Here is an 18,411-nt window from a genome sequence, read left to right as displayed (position 1 = left end):
TATCTACTAAAATATGAGAAATGAGGTTTAAGTTAAATATTTTCATCTTGAACTCTGTCATACATACCATTTTTTTCTTCTCTAAACGATAATATGTTAGATTCCTTTTAAATATTTTAATTTGGATAGAGTTGTTATATCATTTCTGTTTGTCATTTTAACCTGTGTTAGATTAAACGACCTCCATGTTTCCTAGAAGACTGTATCACCTTTCTATTTACTCAGGTTCTTTTCTTGATATTGATTGGTTTGATTCATTCTCAATTTCACTATTTTTGTTAGAAGTGATAGAAAGTGACCTTTTTCTCCCTTCTCAATGCCTCTTTGAAAATAGATAGGCCATAGTTGCTTCTCTAGGGAATTTTGACAAGGCAAAAGTTTAGAAATAAGGATGGTGTGTCCTCTACTTGTATTTTGGTCAGTTAGACTAAGGTTGTCTGACTGACAGTTCTGGTCTCCTAGGAAAGCTTTTCCTCTCTCAGTACTTTAAAAATCACAGAAGTAAGTTTCAATTGATGTTTCGTTCATTGTCCCTTTTGAAGTATCTTTCTTATTGACTTATAGTGGATAATTACTGATTTAGGTCCAATAGTCTGTGATGTCTTTGTAGGAAATACCAGAAATGTTCCAGATTCTGCCCTATGGTTGTTAAAATGCTTGTATCAACAGACATTTGTATTGATATTTAATGTCAGTTGATACTGAATGTCAACTCAATTGGGTTGAAGGATGCAAAGTATTGATCCTGGGTGTGTCTGTGAGGATGTTGCCAAAGGAGATTAACATTTGAGTCAGTGGGCTGGGAAAGGCAGACCCACCCTTAATCTGGGTGGGCACCATCTAATCAACTGCCAGCTCAGCCAGGATATAAAGCAGGCAGAAAAACATGAAAAGGCTAGACTGACTTAGCCTCCCAGCTTACATCCTTCTCCCATGCTGGATGCTTCCTGTTCTCAAACACTGAACTCCCAGTTCTTTAACTTTGGGACTGGGACTGTTTTCCTTGCTCCTCAACTTGCACACAGCCTATTGTGGGATCTTGTGATTGTGTGAGTTAACACTCCTTAATAAACTTCTCTATATATCTGTCTATCTTATTAGTTCTGTTTCTCTAGAGAACCAAGACTAATATAATATGTGAGTCATGGGCAGAGTTGCAAGTGACACCTCTGGCTTTGTCAACATATGTCCTAAATTCCACATAATGAGTTTGGTGATTGTTTTAGGATATACTGTATAGATTCAGTATGCTAAGTCATTTCATCCTCTTTCCATTTTGTTCTCTTTTCTTTATTTCTTTCTCCCTAAATTAAAAAAAAAAAAAAAAAAAAAAAAGATGAAAACTTTACCTGAAGTTTTGAGGGAAAGTTACCTGTAGTTCTTACTCTCCTAAACAACTAATTTCATTTTTTATTTATTACTTCCTTTGTTCATATGTATGAATGCTTCCTGTGATTAAAGTAATATTTTATGTGATTGAAACATTAGAAATAAGTCCTGAGACTCATGAAAAACATACTGTGGGAATAGAAATAGCAGGATGAACATTAGGAATTTGAGCCATATTAGACCCAGCTAGTTTGTCTAATTTCAAAAATAAGATTGTTCAAATTATTTTAAGATGAAGTGTTTTGAGATATCTAGAACTTACCCTATAATTTGCCTTTGGGGTTTTTAATCTCTTTGGGTGGAATTAAATAATGCTTAATATACTTTTGCCTTGTTCATGGAGTATTAAAAAGAATAGGATTTAGATGGTAAAGATCATGCTTGAGATTTTTTTTCCTATCATTTATTGGGTCTGTGATCAAGATAATGCTCGTTTCCTTTATGTGCTTCAATGGGAATAAAAATTGTTAAATCACAGAATATTTTAAGGATTAAGTTTAAAATGCCAGTGTTGGATTTACATACCATGCAAATGTCTGTGTAGAGACATTGGTAACTCACTTGATAACTAATTGTATCTTTTTTGTGACTGTGTTTATCATTACTGTGACAATGTCCTTCTGTATAAATTTTGATAGTTTGATGCATTGGACAGGTTGTGTACCTGACTCAAAGGTCCTGTGAGGAAACTAGGCTCCAGAGTGCTTGTCCATGATCACTCGCTGGTGAGTGACAAGGCAGTGCCAGTGTATTTTTATTTCTATTTAAGTGTCCATTTTTGATAGATCGTACCATAGCCATTTAGCAGCATATTGAAACTCTAAGGCAGCACTTAAAATTTCCTTTGTCTGAACCAGAAATCACATCAACAGCATAATGTTAACTTGTTTCTGATTACAAAAATAAAACTTGGAAAATAAAAGGGTAAAGAAGAAAATGTAAAAACCAGATTATTATTTTCCTGTAGTGGAAACAACCGTGAGTGTATTGCCTCTTCATCTTTTTTTCTCATCACATGGTTATTTTCACTTACTCTAACATGAGTATTTTTCAATGTCTATTTTACTACCTTTCCTAGTCAAGTTTTGAAGTAAATACACACATACACACACACACACACACACACACAATAAATTAGCATCTTTTTTGTTTGTTTTTTTGAGACGGAGTTTCACTCTTGTTGCCCAGGCTGGAGAGCAATGGCACAATCTCGGCTCACCGCAACCTCTGCCTCCTGGGTTCCAGCAATTCTCCTGCCTCAGCCTCCCAAGTAGCTGGGATTACAGGTGCACACTGCCACCACACCCAGCTAATTTTTTGTGTTTTTAGTAGAGACGGGGTTTCTCCATGTTGATCAGGCTGGTCTCGAACTACCGACCTCAGGTGATCCACCAAATAACTTCTTAAAAAAAGGTCAAAATACTCAACTATATTTTGCAAGCCAAAGGGTTATCTTGCAGAAGAAGTAGGCACTTGCAGATTCAGTTATTAAAGTCCTGCTTATGGTTTGCTTGGAGAGGATAATATATACAGTGCCCTCAGCAGTCATTGTGGTGTGGTGCGAATAGCACAGGCTTTGCATTCAGGCTGACCTGATTGAATCCTGGTCCCACTACTTGCTAATTGCATGATGTTGGACAATCACTTAACTTCTCTGACCTTTGGTTTCCTGTCTTTAAAATGGGATGAATGATGCATACCATTCAGGGCTGCTTTAGGATTAGAGACAGCAAATATAACTAAAGTGCCTGACCTGGTGTCTGGATGTGTTAGCCATAGGATAAGTGATAGTCAGAAGAAACCTAAGGCCTTAGGCTTACAAAACTGAAGTAATTTTGTAAAAATTAAAGGCAACCATGTTATAGCCGTAATTAACTAAGTAACTGTGTCTTCAAAATATTTATTTGCATAATTTACCATTTTCCCTTTCTCTTGCAAATATGTTACTGCCCAAAGAGGAATGGAAAATGATGAAAAAGTGACTGTCTGGAGATGCTTTCTACCCTGGCAGGCCATGGTCCAGGCTACAGTGTTTACCTCATTTCAGGAAGGTCCAAAGCATGATGGGCCTGGAATAGGTCTTAGAGATTCACTGATGAGTTCCCAAGGAACATTCACAATCCAGGGCAAGAGATTCAATTCAGAAAATGCAAAAACCTTTTCACCATACTTTTAAAAAAAATTCAGAATACGCTTCAGTGAACCCTATTGTGGGTGGCAGGAGTTGGGGTCAGGGGTATAAATTCTGAAAACTTGAGTTGTTTTATTGAACATAACAAATGTTGGGGAAAATTAAAAAGATATTTCTTTTAGCCAGTAAGAGGTTAATACCTGACTGTGTCTGCAGAAAAGCAACGTTGAGGCAATTTTTAAATCTTTATTTCCAAATAAGATGAGAAAGTTAGAGGAAATCACTCATGTCTGATCTAGAAAGAATTAGAGACATAGACATATCCCAAATAAGAATACTAGTAAGGCATTTGTTTCCTTTATAAAAACTTGCCTAATACCATACTTATATCACTTACAAATGCCTTACTAGTATGTAAGTGATGTAAGTATGGTATTAGGCAAGTTCTTATAAAGGAAGCAGGGCAATATCTCTAAGAAAATGATACGTAAGTGGGTCTCACAAGATGAACAGAAATTCAGCAGCAAGGGTAACTGCCTTCCAGGCCCAGTTAACTGTATATGTAAGTCAACAGTGGATTATGGAGAGCATGAGGAAGGAGTGTGGGTAGAAAGTGAGCTTAGAGCCACTGCACTAGTACTAAGTTTGAATTACGGAAAAGACAGCAATGTTTTAATTTTCATTCAAGAGAAATGTCGAAAATGTTATATAATGAGCAAAAGCAAAAAGAATAGCAGAGCCAGTCAATCAATATAAGATGATTTTTAAACACAGAAAAGACACTTAAATGTGCCTTTGCCTATGAAGGAGTGAAGGACATGCCATCCCAAAATATGTCAGATTGGTATATTGATTGTTTAGAGGTGAAAAACTTTGGAGAAATTGGAATTTCATGAGGCTATGTGGACGGGATGCCTTCCTGAGCTAGGAGCTTCTGTATACAGAAGAGACACTGAATGAAATTGCCAAGATGATGATGTATATCCCCAAGGAGGAACAACTCTTTTCTTCCCAAGACTGCAAGCCTATTTCCCAGAGGATTAACCACTTCCTGTCAGGAAGGCTAGATGAAGACTTTCTGGAGCTGCCTTTCTTCCACTAACAGGACCCTGGGACCTGTAGGAGCACCCCGTTTGGGACTGTGAGGTGCTTGAAGGGGTGTGGACTGGCATCCAGCAGTCACTAACACATAACTGGTGTGTAAAAGGCAGGCATTACATTAGAAGCATAGTCAATCCTTTTTTTGGAGGTCCCACTGAGATAGGAACTTGGATCACTGGATTCAAAGATCACTTGGTGCCTTAAAGACACGCATTCCGAAGTGGAATGTGGTTGAAGAAAGTGGGCCAGGTGGTTGAAGAAAGCCATGTGGAAGCTCAACAAATCCCAAGGGCTTATTATGATGCTGCAGATGGTCTCCTTAGCATCTCAGCTCTTCTGCAAGGAAGAGCTTGGGTGTTAGGCCTCAGAGGCTGTAAGGTCCTCGGGTTACAGAGCAGGAGAGAATGAAGTTCTGTGACCCAGGGGTGGAGAGTACACTCTAGGTTTGCAGGCTGGTGGTACTCCCAGAGGAAAACCAAGCTGCTTCTGTTGTGAGCGGATCAGCAAAGAGCCTCAGGCTGAAGGGAAAAGTGCACAGAGGAAGATATTTTACAAATCAGGGCAGTTTAGGCCAAGACTTACTATGCTCTACAAATTTTCGAGGGGGGTGGGGAACTTTTTACAAACAAGTAGGGGTCTTGACATGTTATATATAAAGATTAAAATTTTTGATTTTTCTAAAAAAAAAAAAAAAATTAAAGGGCAAGGTTTGTCCTTTCCTGCCTGCAGCAAGCAATCAAGATTCCTCTGGGAAGAGCACCCTCTCGATACAAAGGTGAGAAAACAGCGCTTATCACCAGAGACTTGGAATTGGAGGCTGCAATGGATCTGAATAAACATATTTACCTTATCTTCCATCTGTTTTACACACCCCCACACCATATATCTCCAGTGACTCCCCTGAAAAATTTACTTCCTCTAGCCAGATTTTCCTTGTCCTGTTATGTTTCTTATACTTATCACTCTGTGCCTAAAAATGTATAAAAGCATCTTGCTTTGGCTACTTCTTTGGACTTCACTTGCTTGTAAAGATCCCCGTGTACATGTAAAACTAATAAAATTTGTAGACTTTTCTCTTGTTAATCTGCCTGGTGTCAGTTTGGCTCTCAGATCCAGCTGAAGAGCCTACTAAGAGCTAAAAGGGCAATGGAGGTGATCTGTTCTCCTCTACACTAAAACTGGACCAGTGTCTTATTCCAGTCCAACTAGTTGGCCAGTGCTTCAAAGGAGAGTGAATTCCATTACCCCACATCAGAAATCTGTTAGCATAATAAGTAACCTGATTGATAAAACATCTAAACCATTTGCCATGACTTGTTCTGTAAAGTGTTTAAAATCCATCATGCCCCGAACCACTGATTCTCTCCAAGTTTCCATTATTCACCACTGATTTAGTTAAAGATCGCTTTTCAGAAAGAAGTTTATAGAAGTGGCAAAAAATACATATATATTTATATAAACAAATATAAATATTATATACATATATCTTTAAATTTAGTGATAAGAGACACTTTGGTCGCAGATCAGATAGGAAATAAGTAAATAGAAAGTTGAAAACCTAAAACTCATGCTATTCTTATTACTTTATTTTCTCATAATTATTTTTTGATGTTTCCCTTTACTGTAAGCACTAAATGAGGAGCCAGGAAGCCAGGATTCTAGACCCAGCCATATCGCTTTCTACACATTGCCTCCTCTCAGACACATCCTTTTACTTCTCTAGCCCTTGGTTTCCTGATCTCTAAAATGAAAGGATTTTCAAATAGGTTCCGCAGGATATAGCAGAGATGCTTCAAGGGCCACTCTGGAAGATGAAGGGAGGCCTCCTGCCAACCTTTCCCCTTCAGACAGAGCAGCTTCACTTTTATTTGTATTGTAAGTTGGGGCTGTTACAAGATTTTTTTTTTTTTTTTTTGACAAAAGGATTCTGTCACTTTTTAAAAGTTTGAAAATCACTGAGCTAAATGTTCTATAAGGGCCTATCTGACTCAGAAAACCAGTTTCATAGCTGTAGAATGGGGATGACAATAGTTCCTTCTCTTAGGTTTCTGAGAGGTAAACAAGATATTACATGTAGAATAGGGCATAGAATGTAGGGAGCATTCAGTGTGTTAGCCGTTAGTCTCTGCCACCCCTTCCCCAGCGGGTCCCACACAACTAAGACAGCATTTCCTGTGACTGCATACTTCAGAGTATGAAATGATGGCCTGAAAAATTGCCTGATCCATCTGCTTTATATCAACAACACCATCAAAATGTCTTGGACATGTTCTCTGTGAATTTTTAATATAGTTTATTTCTAGTTTTTGTACTTTGCCTTTTTCTCTCACAATTGAATTTTCTTCTTTCATTTCAGATTTTTAAAATAATTATGATAATGCGTTTTTGAAAGTTAATGTGTTGGTGTGTTCCAGACTTGTCAGCTTGTGGGAAAGTGACATCAGCGTCCACCCGCTAACCCTGCCCTCTGCAACCTGCTTGGAGCTGCTGTTGATATTATCAAGGAGTAATGCCAATCTGCCTTCATCCCTTCGCCATATGAATTCCTTTCAGGTGAGCAGTGGCTTCTTTTCTAGGCTGTGATTTCTCAGTTTTACTTAGACTTATTTTTCAAGGATCCTCTCTTTCACAGGAGATAGCCCATGGAATTCCCCAGTTTCAAATCATAGCAATAAGCATAATGCATGTATTGCTTTATCTATATGTTTTTTGTTTGTTTTTTGGAGGCAGAGGCTCGCTCTGTTGCCCAAGCTGGAGTAAAGTGGTACAGTCTCAGCTCACTGCAGCCTCTGTCTCCCAGGTTTAAGCGATTCTCATTCCTCAGCCTCCCGAGTAGCTGGGACTACAGGTGCATGCCACCGCACCTGGCTAATTTTTTGTATTTTTAGTAGAGACAGGGTTTCACTGTGTTGCCCAGGTTGGTCTTGAACTCCGGAGCTCTGGCAATCCAACTGCCTCAGCCTTCCAAACTGCTGGGATTACTGGCATGAACCGCCACATCCCGCCTTTGTCTATCTCTTTTTAAATAAATGAACACATAGAGGCTCAGAATTGACTAGGTAATTGTCTAGTTGTGGCAGAACTCACAGCTCTATAACTCCAGGCTTTGTTCTCCAGCTCCCATCTTCCCTCTAGGAAATGGCCAGAAGATCTGGCAGACACTTGTGAATGCCACCTCCCTTCTCCCAAGTTTGCAGGAGACCCAGGAATCTTGATCATTATTAGTGGGTTTGCTGCTATTAGCCTGAAGTCAAATTGCCAAATGGATGTTTAACAGGATTGGTCTGTTTAAAGGTGTTCTACTTTCTGAGCCATTTACCTCTCTCTCCTTAGCCCTCTCCCTTATCACTTCCCTACTGCCCTTGATATTTATTTGTTCTAGTCTAACTCATTTCTGCAAATGTAGACTGGCCAGCAAGATGACCAGCAGGAAGACCCCCCACCTCCCTCACAGTCAGCTAATTGTCAGATGAGGTGGCAAATGAGAATTAAATGTTAACTTGTGGCTTAAGTTGTGGCCCTATAACTACTACATGTAATTGCACATATCTGCGACTCTTGGCAATGGGAAAATACTCACAAGCCCTCTGGTGCTAGTGGTAATACAACGTACATTGCTGAGAGATTAACATGGGTTTTTTCTACTTCTGGGTTTTTAATGTATCGTAAGAAAACTTCAGGAGCATTGTATATTGCTTGGTACCTCTGTTATATGGTAAAACAAGATGTGGATTTTCCTATGAATCATATCTCAAGAAATAGAGAGAAAAAAAGCTGCTCCAATCTTATTTACATTCTTCTCCTCTTGGAAATCTGTTACATGGATTGTCTCTGTGATGCTCTTCCTCTTTCTGAGCCTTAGGCACTCGTAGAGTACAGTCTTTCGCCTTAGCATGCCTGTTTGTTTTTGCTGTCTGTTGGTCAACTCCAATCCTGGTGTCTCAAAGGGACCTTAAATAACATCTTCTCATTTTGTAGGAGAGGAAATTGAGATCTGGAGCAATGAGTTGTCCAGGAAACATTCAGTGGGTCAGAGACCAAACTGGACTCACTCACTGGGGTTACTCCATCTGCCACCAACTGCAGTGCCCACTAAGGTCCTGGAGGTGGAGCAGGTGTGAGTGGTGGGTGGAGGCAGGTTATTAGATCTGCCTTGGAATGTCCACAGCCTCCCCTTATTTTGCAGTAGTTTATATATATGTTATTTATTCATATACTGCCTTAAACCAGATATGATTTAAAATTCTGTATATCTATATTTCATTAAGTTCTGCTCATGGGATTGAATAATGCAAAAGTTTGTATATGCCCACAAACGTTCATGGAGGGAGAGACAAGAAACTTAACAGTTGTATCTATGAGGAGTGAAGCTGAAAAACAATAATTTTTTATTTCACTCCTTCCCTCATGTACTGTTTGAAATTTGCATGCCATAGGAGAGTGAGCAGCAAGAGAAATGAGTGACTTAAAGGATTTTATGGCATGCTGGGGGAAATAGGACAGTCATCCATGTTTAATTTAACTTAAGAGTAATTTTATTACAAAATAGCCTCAACACAAGTCTTAAAGAAATTAAAGGTATAAGAGTAATCTAAACCAAATATGGGAGGTTTGAGAGGAAGACCAATCTATAGTTCTTCCCTGTGAGACCCAGGAGGCCTTGCCCCCTTTAAGGATGTCATCTCAATCTCATGGAAGCACAGGTGCATGAAGCCTGGCCTGCAATTGGTGGCATTAGTGTGGTCTTAGCACCTTTAATTAGAGGAGCTCTTAGAGTGGTCTGAATGTTAATTACTCAATACCCTTTTCTATTGGTGATTGTACTTCATATGGTTTTAGTCCCTTTTCTGAATATTATTGTCAGAAACACACATGCTTTCCCAGTATCACAGATAGAGAGAAACTTGGCAGAATCTTATGAGCTAGTTTGGTCCCTGCTGTCACCCCTGGAAAGGTGTATTCTTATAAGGAACATACCAAGAATCATCTTCCCTATGCAGGTCCTCACTCCCAGATGAAGGATCAGTGAAAATGGGGAAAGTGTGTGTCAGGATTAGAAAGATGCTCTGCTTTTTCATCTTTGTACCACCCACTTCATCATGTATTATAATGGCAAGGAATGGGGCTTCTAATTTTGCCTGCGTTTAGGATTTATTTTTTTAAATTGGGAACTCACTTTCATGCACATTTTTTAAGAGCGATATTGGCAAGAGCTATAAAATAGCAGAATGACACTTGTTAAAGTTTGCTTTACATTTCCAATTCTCTTATTTTCTGGCTGAGTCACTGTGAGCAGTGCTTCTTTTTCTGTAAAGCTGTCATTTTAGGATTCACTTGGTGCTCCTGCTTGAGCTGTTATCACTGCTGAATCTCCAGAAGAAGAGTTTATCTTATTAATTTAAACAACATGATATGAAATTCTAACTTCTTAAATTACACTGTAACATTTCTCTCAGGCCAACAGGGATCTCTTTTGGTGGTTTTGTCACAATTATAGCTTCCACTCTGTTATAGTACCTTACTATTTCTAATGTGATTATAAGCCAACAAAATGTAGGATTTGATTGAGATTCACTGACATATTGCTAAGCATATACTAAGTTGTTGCAGTGGTCCCAAGAAGATGGATGGACTTATCATTCCTTATCAAGTCACTTCCTGCTTAAAATTCTTCCGTGGCATCCTGTTGCAATGAAAATAAAATCCAAACTCCTTATCTTGGCCAATAAGCCAAGGAACATCTTGGCCCTGCCTCCCTTTCTGACCTTATCTCTGGCTCTCTCCCTGTCACTCGGCTGCAGGCACACTGGCCCTATCTCCCTGTCCTTATCATGAGCTGGTTCTGACTGTAGGATCTGTGGACTGGCTGTTTTCTCTGCTACTGGGAGAATATTCTGCACCAGGTCTTTGCATGGCCAGCTGCTTCTTGTCGTTCAGGTCTCAGTTCAGGTATCCCCTCTGAGGAGAGGCCCAACCTGACCCCCCTTCTTCACATCACCATACTCTGTAACCTTACCTTGTTTAATTTTCTTCAGAGCACTTCCCACTCTTTGATCTTGTTCATTTATTTGTTTGTCTTTTTCCTCTACTAAAATAGGTGTTGAATGAATGAATGGGGGAATGTCTATTTTTTTTCAATATTGTGCCAACAGAACTTAGTATAGTGCCTGGATGTAGGAAGAAGTTAATAAATACTGGATGACTGGCCAGATGGCTGGATGAAGGCACAATTAAAATGCAGATGGACACAGCCATGTGACATTCTAGAAATCTAAAAGACTGAGCTGGGTTATACAGAGGTATGTACAGTACACACTCAGGGCAGAAGCAGCAGCCCTTTCTCTGCTGGGGCAGTACTAGACTCAACAGATAAGGTCTGGATTTAAGACATGTCAACAAAGTTGAGCACAGATGGGTATCCACATTAAAACTGCAACCTGGTGTTTGGTACAAATGAGAAAAACTCAAAGAAGAGTTCAGCCCTTAGAAAGAGCTGGCAAGACTCAGATAAGCAAAATAATCAATATATAGGATGGGACTCTCTGGTTACTGGAGACCACAGTACCACAGTAGGGAATATGGGAATGATGCCCAAGCTTTTGTACCAGAAACCAAGGCAGATGGCATTAGAGGTGCAGATGGGTCCTCTGGAGCAGGCAAGTTGCAGCCTGTTGACGTCATTGCCATTGCTAGTTTATTTCACTGTGTGTGCTCAGAACTCTGGGGTTAGGTGGCACAAGGCCATTTCCATACCCATCTTGCTGGGCAACAACCAGCTCTTAACCTGAAGTCCTGCAATGGCAGCTTTAAATCTGGGTAAGATATCTGCAAGGTAGAACCTTAAAAGCAACCAGGTTGGAACCAGGACTGGGCAAGAGCTGCTGGTTTTAATGGCAACTATGTATTTTTCCTAGAATCCTGGCCTGTTGCAGCTAGAAGGAATAATAAGTCTAATAATCTTATTTTTATAGATAAGGAAACACATACCCAAGAAGGTTAAGCTGATATTGGAGACAGAAATTCTGATTTCTTAGTTGTGTTTTTTGTGCTACAGAGAGTATGTTGACTTCTCTTTGGGAAGAGAGGGGATTTCTCTATACTTAGCATTTCTCTGGCCAAAGTAGCTCACACTCGTAATACCAGCACTTTGGGGGCCAAAGCAGGAGGATCACTTGAGCCCAGGAGTTCAGGTCCACCCTGGGCAACATAATGAGATGCCATCTATGTAAAAAATTAAAAAATTAACAGGTGTGCTGGCATATGCCTGTAGCTCCAGCTAATCAGAAGGCTGAAGTAGGAGGATTTCTCAAGCCCTGGAGGTCAATCCTGCAGTAAGCCGTGATTGCACCACTGCACTGTGGCTTGGATGACAGCGTCAGACCCTGTCTCAAAAAAAAAAAAAAAAAAAAATAGATATTAATAATCAGATAATAATATAAATTATAATAGCTAATTTTTTTTTTTTTTTTTTAGTTCTTTCTGTTTTCCAGGTACTGTTCTCAATGATTTGTACTTAGTAGCTCATTTCATTTTCATGACACCTCCATGAGGAAGGTATATTATTATTTCCATTTTACAGGTGCAGAAACTGAGCCACAGGAGCACAACATGCCCAAGCTCACAATGCTGATAAGTAGAGGAACATGAGGTAGAAAGCCTGGCTCCAGAACCCCTATTCTTAACCACTAAATAATGTTAACCTCTTTTAATAAGGTTGGTTAAAGGAAGTTAGATGTTTTTAAGTGGCATGATTTGTCAGCCCCTTGCATGTGCTTAAGGGGTAGTGTGATCCTCCTAGTTGAGGAATATAGTAAACATTATTTCCCACATGTACTTGATAGCAGGGAGACTTTTTCTAGGGCATTTTATGGGATTAATGTTTGCAGAACACAGATGGGGAGACACTGTTCTATCTCTAAAGACCCTTATGTACATTCTTAGTGGCAGCCTTCCTTACCTCCACAAGAAGTAGTGCTGCAGTTTTAGAGGCTGATTGTCGGGAGGATACCATCTCTTTCTTTTGAGACTAGATGGTTGTCCTTTTGGTCAGGGCCTCTTTGGTCAGAATGGCACAGTAGGAACAAGATCTGCCTTTGGCATTCCTTGGTACACACTGAATCAAGCCTGAGGCCCATAAGGTCCCTGGCTGAGCATTGCTTTCCCACCCTGTACCTGTTCCCAGTTCCATTTCAACTGGCACTCATCCACTCTGTACACCGCGTACCAAAGTAGTAACATGGCAAAGGGTTCTGCTGGTAGATTGAACCCTCTGGCCAAGCTCTGCCTCTCTCCTAACTTAAGGATTGACTCCCACTGAGAATGCTCCAGAAGAGTCTTCCTTGGAAAATATACTCAGCTAAGATAAGGAAGGAATGTTTCATAGCCTTGATCCCTGAGTGGAGGAAACCCTTCCTGTTTATTCCCACACCTTACCTCATTAACTCCAGCTCCAACCAGCTGCTCCAGGCTATCTAAATGGTATGGATAGAATTTTTAAGAGCGTAGAGCCCCAGGTAGATGACAATGTTTTCACAAACACTTGCCTTTTTCAGATACTTGCAATTCCCATTTTATTTATTCTTAATTTTTATGGACACATAGTAGGTATATATATTTATGGGTCACATGAGATATTTTGATACAGGCATACAATGCATAACAGTCACATCAGGGCAAATGTATCTATCACCTCAAGCATTTATGCTTTGTGTTACAAACAATCCACTTATACTCTTTTAGTTATTTTTAAATGTACAACTAAATTACTTTTTACTATAGTCATCCTGTTGTGCTAGCAAATATTAGATCTTATTTATTCTTTCTTTTTTTTTATTCATTAGTCATCCCCACTTCCCCCATCCCTCCACTACTCTTCCTAGCCTTTGGTAACCATCTTTCTACTCTCTGTCTCCATGAATTCAGTTGTTTTAATGTTTAGATCCCACAAATAAGTGAGAACATGTGAAGTTTGTCTTTCTGTGCCTGGCTTATTTCACTTAACATAATGTCCTCCAGTTCCACCCATGTTGTTGCAAATGACAAGATCTCATTGAGTTTTATGGCTGACAAGTAGTCCGTTGTGTATATGTACCACATTTTCTTTATTCATTCATCTGTTGATGGACGCTTAGGTTGCTTCCAAATCTTGGCTCTTGTGAATAGTTTTGCAATAAACATGGGAGTGCAGATATCTCTTTGATATACTGATTTCCTTTCTTTTGGGTACCTACCTAGGAGTGGGATTGCTAGATTGTGTGGTAATTCCTGAACTCCTGACCTCAAGTGATCCACCTGCCTCGGCCTCCCGAAGTGCTGGGATTACAGCTGTAAGCCACTGTTCCTAGCCGGTAGTTCTATTTTTTGTTTTTTGAGGAATCTCCAAACTCTTCTTCATACTGGTTGTACTAATTTACATTCCCACCAACAGTGTATGAGAGTTCCCTTTTCTCCACATCCTTACCAGCATTTGTTAGCCTGTCTTTTGGATAAAAGTAATTTTAACAGGTGTGAGATGATATCCTGTTGTAGTTTTGATTTGCATTTCTCTGATGATCAGTGATGTTAAGCATCTTTTCAGAAACTTGTTTGCCAATTGTGTATATTCTTTTGAGAAATATCTATTCATATCTTTTGCCCATTTTGTAATCAGATGATTAGATATTTTCCTATAGAGTTGTTTGAGCTCCTTATATATTCTGGTTATTAATCTCTTGTCAGATTGGTAGTGTGCAAATGTATTGTTCCATTCTGTGAGTTGTCTCTTCATTTTGCTGATTGTTTCCTTTGCTATGCAGAAACTTTTAACTTGATATGATCTCATTTGAATGTGCCACCTTGCCCAGCTAATTTTTGTATTTTTAGTGGACATGGGGTTTCACCATGTTGCCCAGGGTGGTCTTGAATTCCCTGGCCCGAGCAATTCTCCTGCCTCATCCTTCAAAAGTGCTAGGATTATGGGCATGAGCCACTGTGCCCAGCTGATTTTTGTTTCTTATGAAGGTGCTTTTTTGTGTGTAGAGAGTTGTCAAATTTGGTTTTCCTGTCAGGAGCACAGTGGGTAGGGTATTCTATCCCACCATCTTCCTTCAACCCTCCAAATCAATCTAACTCCCATTTTTAAAAAGTAAGTAAAGGTGAAAAAAGTAAGTAAAGTGGGCAAGTGTAATTGTTTAACTACCAAAATGTGAGGCTATGTTTTAAATATTGGTCTTCAAATTCTGAATCTTTTATTCTACCTCAGGACAGATACATCAAAGAAAATGCCAGATGATCCTCTTTGACAGTCTTGTGTCTTGTGTAACTTATTTTTACCATGTGTAAGCAACAATATCTCTTTCACTAATGTCATCCTTTAGAGAACAGCAGCCTTCAAACATGGGAGCAGTGTGAGAAATAATCTCAAGCATTAAACGGATCGTGGCAAATAAGTGGAGCCAGAACATAACAAATTAGTGTTCTGTATATGTTGTATAGTTTAATCATATGGTGAAAATATGTCAAAAAGAAGAAATAAAAAGCTTTATGGACTTTATTACCACCTGATAATTTGAGTTGATCGGGATATTTCCTGTTCTAGAGGGACTTGAAATCATACACTGTTCTGTGGTGAAGGGTGAAGTAATTGAAGCATCTTGAATATGAGACCCACATACTATTCTAGACAAGGAAATTCTCCATTGCTTGTTACTTATCTGTAATTTGATTTTAACTTTAAGAAACTCACTGATACTTAAAATTTTCATCTTTTTCATGATGTAAAAATCATATATTTAACTTCACAATTATTCAGATGTTAATAGTTTTATAATTATCTCATTCAGCTAGTGGTTTACTACCTGTCAATACCTGTGTCAAAAGAAAAGAAAACAAAATAACATGAAAATTAGATTTAGTCATTTTGTCATTTATTGGCAGCTCAGGTGAAAAGCTTTGATGGTATAGAAGTTTAAAGCTGTAGTTTAAACTTAATGTATTAGTTCATTCTCATGCTGCTATGATTAGATACCCAAGACTAGGTAATTATAAAGAAAAGAGGTTTAAGTGACTCACAGCTCAGCATGATTCAGGAGGCCTCAGGAAACTTACAATCATGGCAGAAGGCACCTCTTCACAGGGCAGCAGGAGAGAGAATGAGTGCAAGAAGGAGAAATGCCAGATGCTTATAAAGCCATCAGATCTCATGAGACTCACTCACTATCATGAGAGCAGCATGGGAGAAACTGCCCCCGTGATCCAGTTATCCTCCACCTGGTCCTGTCCTTGACACATAAGGATTATGGGAATTACAATTCATCGTGAGATTTGGGTGGGGACAAAGAGCCAAACCATACCATTTTGCACCTGCTCCCTCCCAAATCTCATATCCTCACATTTCAAAACAGAATCATGCTCTTCCAACAGTCCCCCAGAGTCTTAACTCATTCTAGCATTAACCCAAAAGTCCAATTCCAAAATCTCATCTGAGACAAGGCAAGTCCCTTCCACCTGTGAGCCTGTAAAATCAAAAGCAAGTCATTTACTTCCTAGATACAATGGGGGGTGCAGGCATTAGGTAAATACACCCATTCCACAGGGGAGAAATTGGCCAAAACAAAGGGGCTACAGGCCCCATGTAAGTCTGAAATCTAATAGAGCAGTCATTGAACCTTAAAGTTCCAAAATGATCTCCTTTGACTCCATGTCTCACATCCAGGTCATGCTGATGCAAGAGGTAAGCTCCCATGCTTTGGGCAGCTCTGCCCCTGTGACTTTGCAGGGTGCAGCCCCCCTCCTGGCTGCTTTCACAGACTGGTGTTGAGTGTCTGTGCAGGTGCAGAGTGCAAACTGTCAGTGGAGCTACCATTCTGTGGTCTGGTTGACGGTGGCCCTCTTCTCACAGCTCCACTAGGCAGTGCCCTAGTGGGTACTCTGTGTGAGGGCTCAGACCCCACATTTCTGCTCCTCACTGCCCTAGCAGAGGTTCTCCCTGAGGGCTCGACCCCTGTAGCAACCTCTGCCTGAACATCCAGGCATTTCCATACATCCTCTGAAATCCAGGTGGAGCTTCCCAAACTTCAATTCTTGACAACTGTGCACTCACAGGGCCAATACCACATGTAAGCCACCAGGGCTTGGGGCTTGCACCCTTTGAAGCAATGACCTGAGCTGTACGTTGGCCCATTTTAGTCATGGCTGGAGCTGGATAGGCAGTGGCCACAAAACCATTTTTTCCTCCTAGCACTCTGGGCCTGTGATGGGAGGGGCTGCCCTGAAGGTCTCTGACATGCCCTGGAGACATTTTTCCCATTGTCTTGGTGATTAACATTCTGCTCCTTGTTTCTTATGCAAATTTCTGCAGACATCTTGCATTTTTTTCCCCAGAAAATGGGTTTTTGTTTTCTATCACTGTCAGGCTGCAAATTTTCTCATCTTTTATGCTCTGCTTCCCCTTTAAATACAAGTTCCAATTTCAGATCATCTCTCTTAAGGTTAAAGTTCCACAGATCTCTAGGTCAGGGGCAAAATACCTCCAGTCTCTTTACTAAAACATAGCAAGAGTGACCTTTCTATTCCAGTTCCCAATAAGCTTCTCATCTCCATCTGAGATTACCTCAGCCTGGACTTCATTCTTCATGTCACTATCAGCATGTTGGTCAAAACCATTCAATAATCTCTAGGAAGTTCTAAACTTTCCCACATCTTCCTGTCTTCCTCTGAGCCCTCCAAACCATTCCAACCTCTGCCTGTTTCCCAGTTCCAAAGTCACTTCCACATTTTGGGTATATTTATAGCAGTACCCCACTCTACTGGTACCAGTTACTATATTAGTCCTTTCTTGCTGCTATAAAGAACTCCCTGAGACTGGGCAGTTTATAAAGAGGTTTTATAAACTCACAGTTCTGTATGGCTGGGAAAGCCTCAGAAAACTTACAATCATGGCAGAAGGTACCTCTTCACAGGGCAGCAGGAGAGAGAATGAGTGCCAACAGAGGAAATGTCAGATGCTTATAAAAGTATCAGATCTCATGAGAACTCACTATCACGAGAGCAGCATGAGGGAAACTGCCCCCATGATCCGATTACCTCCACCTAGTCCTGCCCCTGATGCATGGGGATTCTGGGGATTACAATTCAAAGTGAGATTTGGATGGGGACGCAGAGCCAAACCGTATCACTTAAGAACTTAAAAAATAATAATATAATAACTTACAGGGACTCCTAGAAATAGATAAACAGAGGCCTGGGAATTCTACAGGTAAATAGCAACAATGGGCTATAGAGAAGAGGAAGTGATGTTTTTGTCTCTGCACTCTTTTTTTTCTATATACTTTGAAACATTGTACTACATAAATTACCTCATCTGTTATATTCCACTTTCATCTCTGGGTGAATTATAGCCATTATTTTTTTTTAAAGTAATGTTTTCCCCTAATTATTAAAAAAAAAAAAGAAACCTTTTATCATAAAAAAATTGGAAAATTCAGAAAAATGTAAAGAGAATTAAGATCACTGGGAGTAACCAGTATTGACATTTTAGAGAGATTTTTTTTCTTTTTTTTTTTTTTAGAGTCTTGCTCTGTCACCCAGTATAGAATGCAGCGGCACCATCTCAGCTCATTGCAACCTCTGCCTCTTGGGTTCAAGCAATTCTCCTGCCTCAGCCTCCTACGTAGCTGAGATTACAGATGCCACACCCAGCTGATTTTTGTGTTGTTAATAGAGATGGGGTTTCACCATATTGGCCAGGCTCATCTTGAACTCCTGACCTCAAGTGATCCACCTGCCTTGGCCTCCCAAATTGCTGGGATTAC

General features: G+C 39.8%; 1 protein-coding gene across 7 annotated transcripts in view; it reads left to right on the top strand.

Moving 5' to 3' along the window:
• The window catches only part of UBE3D (ubiquitin protein ligase E3D), a 189,180-nt gene that overhangs the window by 110,184 nt on the left and 60,585 nt on the right, over positions 1-18,411 (top strand). For 4 of the 7 annotated variants that reach the window (XR_004056948.1, XM_030929441.1, XM_030929444.1 and 1 more), the window contains 2 exons: positions 7,036-7,174; positions 12,201-12,269. Coding sequence is in view for 6 of the 7 variants with exons in the window: in XM_030929441.1 (XP_030785301.1) it covers positions 7,036-7,174; positions 12,201-12,251 (190 nt within the window). In the remaining variant the exon portion in view is untranslated. The remainder of the gene's footprint in view (positions 1-7,035; positions 7,175-12,200; positions 12,270-18,411) is intronic. The other 3 variants (XM_030929445.1, XM_010358276.2, XM_030929442.1) reach the window with 1 other exon arrangement.

Source organism: Rhinopithecus roxellana, chromosome 4 (genome assembly GCF_007565055.1).
Source record: "Rhinopithecus roxellana isolate Shanxi Qingling chromosome 4, ASM756505v1, whole genome shotgun sequence".
Taxonomy (NCBI): Eukaryota; Metazoa; Chordata; class Mammalia; order Primates; family Cercopithecidae; genus Rhinopithecus; species Rhinopithecus roxellana.
The sequence above is the reverse complement of the archived record's forward strand: the minus strand, read 5'-3'. Positions and strand labels throughout refer to the sequence as shown.